The 15,625-nt window shown below is 47.6% G+C and overlaps 1 protein-coding gene across 1 annotated transcript; it reads right to left on the bottom strand.

The window, feature by feature from the left end:
- Positions 1–1,641: 1,641 nt before the first annotated feature.
- On the bottom strand, positions 1,642–4,418 carry LOC6051861 (frizzled-2). Its single transcript, XM_001868187.2, has one exon. It carries the CDS (start codon positions 4,333–4,335, stop codon positions 2,374–2,376), a length of 1,962 nt encoding a protein of 653 aa, XP_001868222.2. The 5' UTR covers positions 4,336–4,418; the 3' UTR covers positions 1,642–2,373.
- Positions 4,419–15,625: the final 11,207 nt, after the last annotated feature.

Genomic DNA, 15,625 nt, shown 5'->3' with positions numbered 1-15,625 from the left:
TGTCACCAAGAGGAAATAAAATCATAAAAAGTTAGATAGCGAACAAGAAACACGCGTTTTTATCAACCGGACAAGTCTCGTCCTTTAATTGTTAATTTAATTATCTTTGTGCCCGCGTACCACCTCGGCCACCGTGGGTACGTTTGGGGCTACAAAAGTAGACATCAAATCTTATCTGTCAAGCTCATTGGATTAAAACAACATCTTGTATGTTCAAGAAGCTTGCCTCAAGTTTGACATCTGAAACAAAATGTCTCAAGAAAACAGTTTCAAACGGAGTTGGTCCAAAAATAAACATCAAATGACCATTTTCTACACCTCAAACGTCAAACCGTTACGCTGCTAGCGTAAATTTCCAATCATTCCGTCCAAATCGATCCAATAAATACGTTCGACAACACTCTCGACATTCCAGGCGGAATTCCCGGAACGTCAACGATCGTAGCGCCGTATCGGCCTCCATCAGCATGCCCGGTGCAAAACAAAACACATAAAAATCAGACTAACAAAACTAAGACATAAACCAGACTGAACCGATCGTCAACATAAAAAATAACCGTTTTTGCGCGGAAAACAAGACGAAAAGAAGATTACAAAAGTTTGCCATCTTTTAAAACCTGTCACAAACGCGTCTGCTTTATAGCTGCTGCTGAATTCACCTCTCGGTTTTTGGTATCTAGTTTGCCCTAATGCCATTAAACGAGTAAATTAATTCTAATTACGTATAAAAGTTTCATGAAATGCACCTTCAAGAGTGTGTGTGTGAGTTTTAATTACTTTTCTGTTTCGCTGGTTTTGTTTCTTTGCTTTTGCTCTCTCGCTCATTTTTATTAAATATAATCGTTCTTGTTTTCCGTTGTTCTGCCTTCTTTTTGCAAATGACAATTTTGCACCGATCCAGCTAATCCGGCTTAATTTAGATTTATGTGAGAGTGTTTGCTCGCAGTCTGATTTATTCCCACCTTTTTTGTGTTAATTGCTTTGGGAAGGGGTTTGTTCTGATGTTTAATTCCGCAGTACCCGAAATTAATGGATTTTGGCAGTGTTTTTTTACGGGCTTTGTCTTCTGTGTGCGATTTCGTGGATGATGTTTAAACTATTTGCAGATTTGGAATTGTATTGTCATTTCGGTTTACTACTGGTTGCTGGTGATGGTTTTAAAAAGTTTGCCGTCACAGTTTTGCGATACATTCACTACTTTGGAAATGACACAACGTTGGACAGTTAGAAAGATTCTCGATGGATCCTTTTTGGTGGGCGTGCCTCATTTGACAGTTTGTTACCTTGAAGTTTACGTGACATCCAAATTCGCTCAGACTTCGTCAAACTGAATTTATCCAAGAGTCAGATTTGGGTGAGAGTTCGCTCAGAATTCAATGAAAACTGAGTGAAATTTACTCAAACCTGACATTCGCCTCACTTACTCATTTCTGAGTTAGATTTCGATCAAATTTGAGTGATTTTGGCTTGCCTGAAACTTGATGTACCTTGACAATCAATGCGGATCACCATTCAGGTAAGCAACTGTCAAACGATGCACGCCGAGTAAAAAAGCTCCATTTCGCGTAGTCTAATTTTACACTTCCTACCACATACCAATTATTAAGTTTGAGATGATTTTTTTTTCAGATGAGTTCGTCGCGATGTTAAAAGCTTGTAGAAAATACCTTCTTCTCACACTTGTTGTATAAAAAACTGTGTTACTCTCCCGCTGGAGTTTTGGAACGCGCGCACTCGCGTTCGTGCGATTTTTACATTTTGGACTAGAAAGAGAGCGGCTTCATCGTACCTTAAGTGGGTTAGAGCTTGTAGTAGGAGCGTTTCTTTGTTTGTTTGTTTGTTGTTTCGTAAAAAGATGATAGTAAGTATTAGTTTGTTAGTGTTAGAGAGAGACAGTATGGCGACAGGGGGAGGGAGCAGTACGAGTGATTTGACCTAACCTAGAAAAACAAAAACGCATTTTGTGGAAATGTGTGTACAGCTGAGTGTGTGTTTGCCTAAGTGTTTGCGCTCTTGACCTACACGGAAATAACGATGACATCTACAGTACACACACCTTTAAAAATGGACACTGAACCTAGCTCGCTACGGATGATGACTTGCTCTCTATACAATTACATGTGTTTGTGTGTGTGTGTGTCCCTCTCCCTGTTTTCGCGCTTCCGCTTACAGCTGGTCGCTGGCGTTGCTGCTGGCCGGAAACCATCGTGCCGTCGTGGGCCGCGTTGTCAACTATATCGGACCGTAGTCGCTCAGGGCTTGGCCTGGCTGGGGTCCGGGCAGGGTGACAACGACGGAGACGGCACGCGGGTCAACGACCGAGCCGGCGCCGGAACCGGCGGTAAGTGTGGAAGCGCCGCCAATGTCTCCAGGTCATACGTGGCTGAGCGGGGTCTGCTTGAGGACGTGGTGGTGCAGATGGTGATGACTAGTGGACGCCACGCTGCCGATGGTGTGCGTGTAGGGGGTCGCGAGCAGGGATGCTGCTGCGGAGCCGGGCACTCCGATGCCGGACGTTGCGTAGGGCTGGGGGAGTGGGGGGCGGGGCTTGATGAGGACCTGGCCGGCGCCGGTAGGGTCGGGCGAGCCGAACAGGCGTCTCCAGAGCCGCCGCCACGACTCGACCGTCTTGCCAGACCAGATCCACACGCCCGAGGTGATGCCCACGGCCAGCGCCATGAAGTACTTGAGCATCAGCACGGAGTAGAGCGGCTTCTGCCGGATGCCGGTTTGTGCCTTGCACGGGCACGTCAGGCCGGTCATCCAGTCCTCGAAATAGTTGGCTTCGTACAGATGACAGCCGATCACGATCGTTGCGGGCACGGTGTAGAGCACGCTGAAGATTCCTATCCGGATCATGAGCTTCTCCAGCTTGTCTGCTTTGGAGCCAGCGCCGATGCCGCCCTGCTGCTTGATGACCGATCGGATCCGGAAGAGGGATACGAAGCCGGCCATCAGGAAGGTCGTTCCAACGAGCAGGTAGACGAAGAGCGGGGCCAGCACGAAGTTCTTGAGGTTTTCAACCGATGTGTTGCCGACGTAGCAGATTCCGGCAACGGGATCGCCGTCAACGGCTGGCCTCAGCAAGACTGATACAGTTTGGACGGTCGGGATCAACCAGGCCGCCAGGTGGAAGTACTGGGAGTGCTTCGAGATGGCTTCGTTGCCCCACTTGAGTCCAGCGGCGAGGAACCAGGTGAACGACAGGATCACCCACCAGATCGACGAAGCCATGCCGAAGAAGTAGATCATGATGAACACCATCGTGCACGAGCTCTGGCCCATCGCCGGATACTTGATGCCCTTTCCGTCGCACGCGATCTCGTCCTGCCCGAGGAAGAGCCGCGTGAGATATCCACACGACACGATGAAGTAGCACGCCGACAGGAACACGATCGGCCGCTCAGGATACTTGAACCTTTCGGTGTCGATGAGGAACGTGGTGAGTGTCATTAGCGTGCTTATGCCGCAGAGGCCGGACCAGAGCGCGATCCACACCCCGGCGAAGTCCTTTTCCTCCTGGCTGAAGAACGCCCCCCGACACGGGATCGCGCAGTTTAGGACGTCGCCGACCCTTTCGACACTTTGGTTGTTGTGCAGTAGACTTTCCTTCCCCAGGGTCACCAGTGGCTCCCGACACCGGCACATGCACTCTTTTGTTCCCCTTTCCCCTGGGGGATTTTGGCAGTTTTTTGAATTCTTGCCCTTGCATTTGTTGTTGTTCTGCCCAGCGGCAGCTCCTCCGTGAGGCTTGCGGGTCGGCTTCTGATGACCTCCACCACCGCCGCCTCCTCCTCCACCTGCTCCCGACGACGAATGACTTCCGTCGTCCTCACTCGGTTGCTCCATACACAAATTGTCACTATCTCCCGAAACTGGCAAATTCTCACAAGCCATCCGTTCCGGCCAGCTGAAGCTGTACTGCTGCATGATTGGCGCACAGCCAGCCCGAGCACGCTCACAAACGCTCCTACAAACCGGCAACGGCTTGTGGTAGTCCTCGATGCAAATCGGCGTGTACATCGAGCACAGGAAGAACTTCAAGTCCGGCGAGCACTTAATCTCGACCAACGGCCAAAACTGGTGCACCTCCAGGCCCGCCTCCTCCTGCGTCTCGTGGTTCATCTCGTTCGGAAACGATGTCAAGTTGTACCCGATACCGCGACACATCGGTATCGTAATCTCCTCGCACCGCGAGTGCGGATCCTTCGGGATCGCCGGCAGATGCGGCGCAGGACTGACACCTGCTCCGCCGCCGTAATAGCTACTGTCGGCGCGGGTACTGCACAGCAGTACCAGCACCACCGCCAGCTTACTGAACGCTCCAATCGTCATGTTTGCTGCGCTTCCTAAAGTACTTTCGAATCTAATTTTCCAGTTCCGAAAATGAGCCGAAATGGTTGTGTGCTGAACCTCTTATGGTGCAATTTCAATTAGATTATCTTCATCTCGACGCTGCCTCTGGTCCTGCTCCGGTGTGACACATGTGGCGATGTCCTTTAGTTTGGGCGGACAAATTTAATTCAGCACCGAACTTGTTCACTCCGAAATCAGAGTCGCAAGCTTGTAGAAAGGGTGTGTGACGACTCTTGACGCGCGGCTCGAGGAAAAGTTGGCAGAGTCACACTCTGGGTTCTGGAAAAAGAGAGAAAAACGAGAGGGAAATGAATATAAATTAAATTATAATTAATATCATATGGTGTGCCGCGCGGAGCGCGAAGAGCAAGAATTTAAATTTAAAACGAAATTATGTTAGACATAAATGAACAAAGTCAGAAACTTCAGCTTTTCATATTATGCAAAAAGTGGTTCCAAACTGTCTGTCGCTTGCCGGAGGAACGGGGCACAGACGACGGATGTTCGGAGAGAGTCATGTTCGGAAACTTGGTCTCCACTTATGGAACTTTTGCGTGGCATTGTGTGCGGTATCGTCGTGTATAAACATATTGCATCGTTCAGCATCCAAAGCAGGAGAGAACAGCTTTTCTGGGCGGAAGTTGAGCTGGGAGTTGGGATGCCTTGGTTCGGGTTGTCCCAAAATGGTGGTTTCGCAAAAAAATGCAGTTCCCAATCACGGACGTCAACATCAAGGTACCCTTGAAGTTACAAGAGGTTGATTCGAAAGCAGGTAAGTTAGGTTTAAGTTGTGTTACTATACTCAGGTAAGTACTCTTAGTGCTGTCATTCTGTCAAACTGTCAATCTGTCAACTGTCAACCAACACGCTTATTCGAAATAAGCCAAATTGTGGGTTATTTCGAATGCGTGAAACCTTTCGGCGCTGTCGCGCCAAGGGATACATTTCTTTTAAGGACGCACCGAACGACATGCAGCAGCCCCATCGCATCAAGAGCAAGTTTTGGGACGTTTTAAAGTGCTGCTGCTGTTCTGGCTTTTTGGGAACAATTTTACTAAATTACGTCCATTAAGAGTATGCCCCACGCTCGACAAAGGACACCCCCGGAAGATGCTCGGTGACGTCGACAGGGACGCTTTGATCGATGGTCCAAATTGAATCGAGTGGTTCCTTTTTAATTGAGTTTGCCTGTCCGGAGAGTGGATAGTTTGTGTGTTTGTGAGGATGCGGACAAAGGACTTTTTTTTCTAGAATGACAAGATTCCGATGAAGTTTGCCGCTTGCAAAATATATTCCGGAAACTTCGTTAGAGATGCAAAACTAATCTAAACTTGCTACCACTTATTTAAATCGCATGACCTGGGGGGAAACAAGCAGATTAGTTTCGACGGCAATAAAATTAGACGAAGCTTACCCCAGAGAGCGGGGGTGGAGGCGAAAGGAATTCAACAGAAGGTAATCAACTAGAATAACTTTCCAATTAATCAATCATGCATGAAGCAACTCGACTCGATCCATCGACGAGATTAGTTTGTGGTTGTTGCTCAACCGTGCAACTCCATGGAATCCCTGCTACAGCCTGAACGCGTACAGAGGATTACTCGAGCCGCATTCGAGTGTATTGCTTTCCAGCTCAGAAGAACGCCCTCGGGGGGTACGCAATTATCGGGAACCGATTCCAATGGGCACTTGCAGCGCAGCGAGAGAGAGAACGCAAATGTTTTGTATAATTTGAGGTTATGAGTTGTAACAACTCAGGGGAACAGGACGGACGAACCTGTGTACTCTGCTTCACGGCAAGGTTATGCTAAATTTATGCTGGCTCATTAGAGAGCCGGGCTGAACCGGACTGAAGGTCGATGCAAACAAACACTGGTCGCTGGCCGGACGGCCAGGTAATGGCCAGCTTTGTGCTCCAGGACTCCCTCTGGAAAGTAGGTTGAGGATTTGGGGGCGAAGCGCGTCAGTCCTGAATACAGCATGGAATGCTTTAAATTCTGCAGCGTTCCACTACTTGGCACTCTGTTGCCGATTGACTGGGGGATTAAACGCATCAATGTTTCGGTTTTGCTACTAATTTGTGGCCAACTCGTAGCGCAGCGGTAATTAAACCCTCGGTAACTGATATTGCGGGGTTGGGATATTTTAAACACTTCAACTCTGCTACCGCGGTTTGGCATTTTTGCTGCATTTTCGCCAACTCTCCAGATGCACTTCTTCTCCGACAAAGTTGGCCACTTTTCCACACTTGTACGGCTTCCGACTAAGGAAAACAAACACCGGCCAGACAGCGCAGCATAAGAAGAGGTGTTAAAATTAGCCAACAATCCGCTCAGCAAGAAAACACATTTCAACCGGTTCCCACCTTGAGAGCTGCCCAAGCTGCTACCTTTCGGTTCTGGGATCAAATTTCGCCATAATGAAACCGTTTGGTGTGATTCGGTCGTGTTTTTCGCACCGTTGGAGGTTGGTTGATGAGGGGTGCCACTTGGGGATGACATTTCCTAGAAATCGACGCAACTTCCCTATCACGGACGTCAGAGTCTAAGGAGATCATTACAAAACTTCAGTATTATTTATAAGGCAGGTAAGTTAGAATAAATATGTGATGCAGTTCCCGATCAAGGACGTCGAAGTCAAGGGAGTCAGGTTCTTCGAGAACCCAATTGCAGCAAGGTAAGTACTGTATGTTTTGTGTAATAATTAAGCTGTACAATCAGGTAAGTCTTTTTTAGTTAAGCTGTCAATCTGTCATCAGTCAACTGTCGATCTGTCACTAGCCTGTCATTCTCGGCAAACATTACGTTTGCTGTTTTGCACAATGCTGAACGCCACCATTCGTTCCGAGCGTTGCAAAACAGCAAAACCCAATGTTTCCCCAGTTTGTCGGTATGCTCCACAACAACAATAAACAGGACGACCCCGTCGTCGAGTAGTTCACGCTTCCGCGCCAAGAGTTGAACCATTAACGGTGTGCAGCTCGACATGTGCTCTTCAAACTACGTACTCTACTTGGCCGAGTTCACCATTCTCAAGCTTTCTCCATCCACTACCGCCGGTGTAATTACTTAAACATTTTGTGTTTTTTTTTTCTTTCGAGCACGGTAAGGTGCATCTGGAAGCATAACTTCGATTTCTAGCGTTCAGCACGTGCAGTGGGAAATGTTTTTCCCTCCCCAAACATGTGCGTCGAGTGCGCGCGATGGCGTAAGACCTGTCAAGATACGCTGCGCGATACAGACAGCGCGGGAGTCGTCGAAGAATGCACAGCTCGGAGAGCTTGAGATAAAAATAGTTCACAGATAATAAAAGTTTATGCCTGCCCAGCGCTAGCTGGGTAGTGTGTGTTACCATTAATTCCCGTGCACATAAAATTACAGGGGTTTGTGGCTTAGCTAAGAACTAGCACTATAGAGCGCGGGGGTAGATCACATTGCAGTGTTTTATGTCTTTTTGAACTGCGTGACGCAAATTGGACCATTGGTCACCACTATTGTCCCAATTGACTCCCGGTGTTTACGACCTGAATGAATTGAGCCATTTGCTCATAATTTCATAGCCCTCGAGTTATCCGACTCGTGCGATCACAGCTCGTATTTTTTTTGCGGAGAGTCCGAGTCATTATCGCTTTATAGACTGACGCGCGTGTAACAGAAAACCCCTTCATTCAGTCGGAGTCCCCTCTCATCATCAATGAACGCTGCATCGGTACTGAACTCACACGAAGTCGTCGTAGGGGAAGCATCTCGCACCACACAACGCTCTGGCAGTTAATAAGGAAGCAAGATATCGCTGAATAAGAAATTAATTACTCAATAAAAAGCGAAACTTTAGAGCCGAGTCCAGCCCTTCGAATTCGTCTATGGACGGAGTTCGCCAGACGAAAACCCGGACGGGAGCCATGGGTGTGAAGTTGATTGACCGCTTGGTTGAGTGTGAAAATCGATGTTACACCACACACCACAACCGGGATTCAACAACCTTCCAAGACGTTCCCGTTGAGGTCGTCAAGTATGCGAAACGGACGGAGGAAGCGAAGAAGTGGCGCAGAGCGCGCTCGTCGAGGCGTGAAATTATTTGGACTACCTCTTGGCCGACGCCGTCGGCAGTGACAGCGTTTGACTTCGAAAAAAAAAACTGTGGACACTCGAGCGCTGCTGCTCCCCAAAAGTGCCAATAAAGAGATATTGAATTACCTTATACTCTCCGCTGCGCGGTCGTTTCGACTTTGGTCAGAGCAGACGACGAGAGGCCACTTGGTCAAGTTGGCGTTCTCGCGGCGGAGATAAGCCTCTCCGAGTGTTCGGCGAGGTGTCAAGAGGGAGGGGAAGTGGAGCTTGAAGTTCGAAAAAATGAACGAGCTAACGGAGCGTTTCTCTATCACGGACGTCGACATTGAGGGAGTCAGGGTTGCTTCGCCTTGAGTTTGCTAGCAGGTAAGTGTTTTAGTTTCAAGAGTGTTTCTCTATCACAGACGTAGGAGTCTAGGGAGTGCTTAGTGATGTTTTCTATAAGTTGAATGCAGGTAAGTGTGAACAAGTGAGATCCAGAGTTGCAGTTCAGAATTAAACTACGAGAAGGTAAGTAAAAGTGCTTCTGTCAAACTGTCATCTGTCAATCTATCATTTTTGAAGCTGAACAGCTTGCTGTGAGTGGATCTAGATCCAACTCAGATCAAGCTGTTTTGCAAGAGCACTGTCACCTCCACACAGTCCACGCTCGATCCATCCAAGGCTGTCGTTGCTTACTGTTCAAACAGCTTCTTTTTATTACTTGTCATCGCTGCGGGTATTAACGCAACCGCTAACGGATCAAATATTTACCATCCAATAAATTGATATTTGCACGCTGCATTACAGATAATCGACTCAAGTAGCGGCACGGCCACCGTGTACTCCAAGCTTGTACGCGCGTACATCTTGAGACACATCCGGAGTCTTCTTGGCACAGTTGGACACAGTTCCTGCCCTCCTTGTGCAAGATAAATAAGAGTGAAAAGCTGTTTGCGTGCCGGGCTGGATAAACACTATTAAAATCTTAATTTTCATAAAACAATCATAACAAACAGACAGGCACGGCAGCCTGTCAGTCAGTCAGATATCCCGAGCGCGCCGGAAATGGGAAATTTTTATCCATTTCCGAAGTGCTCACGCGAGAGCGAGACGTCTGGGAGTTGGCACAGCGTGGCCTCGAGGGCCTACTGGAAAACGTCTTATTGACGAGTGGTGCCAACCACGGGGGCAGGGGCCGAAAATTGATTGACTTTTAGGATTAAATTACGAAACGAGGGGTACCGCCACATGTCGATTTTGGCACTTGGTGCTTCTGCTTTCTGGCGAGAAGTAGTGGCATGGGGGAAAATCCATATTTGTCACACTTTTCAACCTTCATCAAGTTGACACCAAGTCGAGAGGGGGGTGTCGCGCCGCTACAAAGTGGGACGTAGGAGGTCGGAAAATTAATTGAAAATGCATTTTCAGTCATCACTTTCGCCTTCTTGGGACAGTTGACAGCCGGCGTCGTCCCTTATAAAAAGCCCATATTTCGGTGTCAAATATCGCGTCGCTGTGTGCAAATAGAGTGAACTTAAACAAGCGACACCCTCGTAATTTTTAACGTGAAAGACAGTGGAAGGAAATAAATCTTTATGAGTGGATTTCTTTCGGAGGCAGTGCAGCGGCATCTAACGCCTCCGAACGCAAACACAACGAAGGCGCAAACTGAGAGTTAGAGCTGTGACGACGATGAAGGTTGAGGTGTGACTTGTCGGTAATAATAACGCTATTAATATTTTTTTAGGGGGACACAAAAATTACGCACTACATGGAGGAGAAAATTTCTGCCGTGGGATCATTAGTGTCAAGCGGCACTTATTGGTGTCGTAAATAATGCTCAGGGGCGAACATAGAAGCAGGGGGAGCTCCTTTTGATGTTGGTTTGTATTGGTGGCACGTTGCGACCTGACAGCAAGAAAATATTTTTTGGAGCTCTTCTCAATCACGGACGTCAAGAAACAGGTAGTCATCGAGATTCGATGTCAAATTTATACTGGTAAGTACACTTAGTTTTAAGGTTCCTGATTGTGAAGCAGAATTTGGAGCAGGTAAGTCATGAGTGCTGTCAATCTGTCAAACTGTCAATTATAAAACTCTGTCGAAACAATGTTTGAGGTCCCTCTAGCCGTTGTTTCGCCTGAGCCTCCAGATTAATCTGCATTTTTTGCGGTTAGTCTCCGACTGCCTCTAAATTCAGACTATTGGGACGCAAAGAGCTGCTCCACACTGTCTCAACCAATCGTACACTTTGACACGAGAGAGAGTTCAAGCACGCGTCTGTATTAGTTTGTCACACGGGTTGTGCGAGTCACGTTTCGTCAGAGCGGGAGCTCGCCCGTTGATAGTTTGTGACAGATTTTATGGCCCCACTAAAGCTACTACTACTCCCGGGTGAGATATGGACGCCTCTCGAGTAGTGTAATTACAGCCAGGGTGCGTGGGAGTGTAGTATACGTGCTGCGTCGGGTCGAATTGACAGTTTTGACAGGGATATAACCTCGGAACCGTGGTGACGACAATTACGCGGCTATTAAAGATCCCTCCGTGTTGTGAATGAAACACGTCACTAATGTCTTTATAGCTTTCGAAATATCAATAAAGCGTTGCCGGGAACGGGTTGAATTTTACCCATAAAGGCTCCAAATGGCTTCGCTTTAAAATCTGTGGTCCCCCTACTCCCGGGGTAATATAAATACCGCTAACGGCACCCTAAATCAAAAAGCAACCCTCATTACCCATCCGGAGCGGAACGGCTGATTGCGCGCGCCCCTAACATTATCCAATTGACCCAGTTTGGGAGTCCCGTCCAAGGAAGTTCCGCCAGGATAACGCCGAGGCCATATGTTGCTCGAAAATACCGAGAAGAGAACGTAATTACCGCCATAACCGTACAGCTATGTGTAATATTTAGACTCTCACTTTCACGTACGAGCGCTGGGATTTTTATTGTTTCCCGCTACACCGACTTCCAGAGATATTACTTTCCCTTCGCCGAGGAGCCTCTCGTGTTACACCGATCTATATTTACATACACGATGGGTCATAAACGTGGCACAGCTCGGTACGCCGGATATCTCCTCCAAATCATCATCATCATATTTTACTAGCGTGGCAACACCACCCCTGACTGTGTACTACAACAACGGTGTGGTATGTTCCACACGTGATGGACCCCGTAATAGTGGTATTGCACGCACCCCACATCAGCCTCTACGCTGGAAAGCATAAATTGTTTTATTTGGCAATTAAAATACAATTAACCGTGTGTGTGCGCACTCGTGAATGGTTCGATTTCGAAAGGGAGGGAGGGTCCACCGTGGTTGCACGAAACTGCACACCACATGTGATTACCGGAACGGGCAGGCTTAAAATAGAACCTGTCCGGCCGGCGAGACCGGTAATTTAAAGGGGGCGTCTCGCACCGGAAGGAAATGTAAACAAATCAGGTCCAGACGCACTTTGAACGATGCACTCGTGACACATGGTTAGCCAGCATCGAATTTTCACGGAAGGACTTCCCGATCACGGACGTCGAGTTTAAGGTACCTTTGAGTGAAGTTGCTACCAAATTGTCAATCTGTCAATCTGTCAATCTGTCAATCTGTCAATCTGTCAATCTGTCAATCTGTCAATCTGTCAATCTGTCAATCTGTCAATCTGTCAATCTGTCAAACTTCCAATATTTTGCATTCCCTTAAATTTTAGCAAATTTGAGTTGCGATTAACAACCACTTCAAGTTGTTAGTTTGACTTGACAGACGTATTGTCAGCAACGCTACCTAGCTCTAAGTGCTACCGCAAGCGCCGTTTCAATACCAATTGATCGAGCCAAGGTAATTGTCAGCTAACCAATCCGAACTGTCAATATTGATCGCCCAATGGTGTCACGTATCTCGTCTCGCGATGGTGGTGGCGTATTTGCCAAAAAAAAACGCTTATAAACCCCCAAAATCTCCCCGTGTCCAGGAGTGTTAACGAGTGCTAACAAGCCGTGCCAAATGTGTAAATTTTCAAGCTCCCGGAACATTGCAATTGACAGGTTTCGCGCGCGTAATCGCTCGATTACTGCGCTGCGCCTCACTAGTGTGCGTGAGCGACCCGTCAAACCAGATTCGTCTGCGGCGCGGGGGTCTCCCGGTGAGCGAAATTTATTGCTTCGCACTTGGCTTCACTCGAAAACTGGCAAATTTATATAAATTGAACTACACCTACCGAAGGTGCGTGCGACCTGTTTCGGGCTCAATTAAACTTTCGAGCTTGCGTGTCCTGACTCCGGAATGCTGCTGCCCTAAAATAAGGCCTTTAAATCTTCATAAATATTTTGACACTTTTGACATCGGCGCGAGAGAGCCCGGTAGCGGCACGATGATGGGCGTGACGGAGAAATTAATTGATATTTCATTGAGGCAATTCGAGCCAATTTGGTGGGGGCAACAACAACAGTGTAGCAGGGGGTAACCTCAAAATGTCACTTGCGCTGGAAATAGCGAGTTTGAGTTTCCCGATCACGGACGTCGACTTCAAGGGAGTCGCAAGAAGACGTTGAAGTGTTTTGAAAGCAGGTAAGTTGTTGCAAGTGTGTTGAATGCAGGTAAGTTGGAGTGGACTTCCCGATCACGGACGTCGACATCAAGGGAGTCACGATGTGTTCAAGAAAGTTCAAGTGTTTTGAATGCAGGTAAGTTGGTGAAAGTGTGATCAATACTGGTAAGTTGCTGCAAATCTGTCAATCTGTCAACTGTCAAATGAATCAACTCGAAAATGCATGACTTCCCATCGAGCAATTCGAGTCGGTTTCTAAATCTAGCGTCAAGTTCTACTTTCCATACAAAAGCATCCAGCGCGCTGCTGGTTGCGGAGAATCGAAAATAGAATTTGATGTATACCAAATGTGCTGTTTTGCGCCCGATAAACGAGCTCGTGTGCGCGTTCAGCTCGCAGCATGAGCGCTGGATATGTTGTGAAGAGTGTTGATAAACCATATATATTGAATAAATTTCCATCTAGATTGCATGATATTTTCCACAACCCGTTTTCCGCGCACCGGCTGTCCCGACTCGAAAGTCGGGGTAATGTTGGCAAACAAAGAGCGGTGGCACATGTACCGAGACCTCGCCTCCGGCAAGCTGACGGTGACCTCGGTGGATCCACAAGACTGCGCGTGAGATATGCGAAAACTTTCGTCCCAAGTTGGGAAGATTTCTCACCACCGCCGTATTGTCAGTCAAAGCTAATCAAAAGTCAGCTACTTTGCATACAAGGGATGGCTCTCTCTCTAAATCTATTCGCAAGCGTCGTAGTCGTCGTCGTGATAGAGACACAAAGGCTTGTTAGGAGCTTTAGATATGCACACTACCGATGCTGATAGCGGCTAGTGTGTGTGTGGCATTTTATGCATATAAATTGGGGGCATCACAACAGTTTGAACTCGCACGTATACGCCACAGTAGGACAAATATTGACATCGAAGAGCTGTTGTTTTCGGAGGTGATACCGCGCGGTGGACCCACAGCGTGTTCGAGAGTAAATACGCTGCAGTGGAACATTAGTCATGTACTCCACATACACAAAAAAAACAGGTTCCTCAAACATTTGTCCCCAAGAAAGTGACGCATATTATAAGTCGCAGCTTGCAGCTGCTGATTGAAACATCCAAAAATAAAGCCTTTCCACCAGATCTTCACCTAATCACTCTTCCGTCGAGATTGGACGCCTACGCAGTCGTTTTGCATGTTTGCCGGATGTGTGTGTGTTTACACATAATGGTTCCAGCGATTAATAATAATTTTAATCTTCGAGCCCGGAATGCCCCAGGGAGCGATCTGTTGCGGTAGCGTGGTAGACGCGAGAAAATTACGACCCGCTGTCAGCGGCTTCTCCGGTAGCACCTTGAGCTGAATCTTGCTGCGTGCCATCCTGTGTGAAGAGTCGTCACATCGGCACGTGTCGTGCTTGTGTTTTAGTGGTACTAAATTAGACACGCGAAGCTGTCAACAAATCGACAATAGTTCGCGCTGGAACGTGTAATCAAACTTTTATAACGTGTTGGGGCGTTTCCCGATCACGGACGTCAACATCAAGGGAGTCGCGGGGCGCTCATAAGAGTTGAAGTGTTTTGAATGCAGGTAAGTTGGTGAAAGTGTGTTGAGTGCAGGTAAGTTTGAGTGGACTTCCCAATTACGGACGTCAACATCAAGGGAGTCGCGAGGCTCTCATAAAAGTTGAAGTGTTTTGAATGCAGGTAAGTGGTAGTGTGTTGAATGCAGGTAGTGTGTATGTAGTAGTGTGATGAATTCAGGTAAGTTTTAGTGGACACCCCAATTACGGACGTCAACATCAAGGGAGCCGCGAAGCGATCGAGCAAGTTGAAGTGTTTTGAATGCAGGTAAGTTAGTGCAAGTGTGTTGAAAGCAGGTAAGTTGATGCAAGTGAGATCTGTCAAGCTGTCAATCTGTCAATACGTACAAACTCTATGAAGAAGGTCTACCCTCTACACAGAGTTCTGTTCCTCATTTCTACGACATGTAGTGGTCCCATAATCCACCGCAACTCTGTTGTATTAATGCACTTCAACCCTGCTGCGACGACGACGACTGCCGGAATAAATCCGCACACTGTTTATTCAGCTCTAATTTCTTTAACACTTTTCTCATTTTTGCTTTGAAATTTGATCTTTTTTCCAGACAAACATACAGCAGACAGAAGCAGCAGCAACAGCAAAAAAACGAACGAACAAACTAATGCTGCCGCCAGGATGAACTTTCCGGTGCGCGGCAGAGCACGAAACCCTCAAGTGGTGTGAGTGTGCAATACCGGGGTGAAAAACCACTTGATCCTTGGCTAGAGCCGGAGCGAAACCCCGACGGTACATAGCTGCGGTTCGCCTCTCATCTCTGCGGTCGCCTCCGGGATCTCTCCGTGTAGAATAAATACACAAAACAAGTGATGCAGTTGTACGGCGAGCAAAAAAAAGAAATCTCATTTTGCTATTTAATCTCATCTCGCTTCTGTTGTTGTTCGTCCGCAGCTTCTACCCCACCTCCAAAGCGCTTCCAAACCGCTTTGGTTCTCCATTAAAGTGATGGCTCAGAGGACTCCCCCCGTTCCAACCTTCGGTTGACTCACCCGGAGTTGACGGGACCAAACACCTCCTCGCACTGTGCTGGCGTGCGACATTCGAGAACTCTTCTTCGTCCTGGTCGTGTTCCAGAACA

Source organism: Culex quinquefasciatus, chromosome 2, assembly GCF_015732765.1.
Source record: "Culex quinquefasciatus strain JHB chromosome 2, VPISU_Cqui_1.0_pri_paternal, whole genome shotgun sequence".
Classification (NCBI taxonomy): Eukaryota; Metazoa; Arthropoda; class Insecta; order Diptera; family Culicidae; genus Culex; species Culex quinquefasciatus.
Note: the sequence above shows the minus strand (reverse complement) of the source record. Positions and strands in the feature narration are given on the sequence as shown.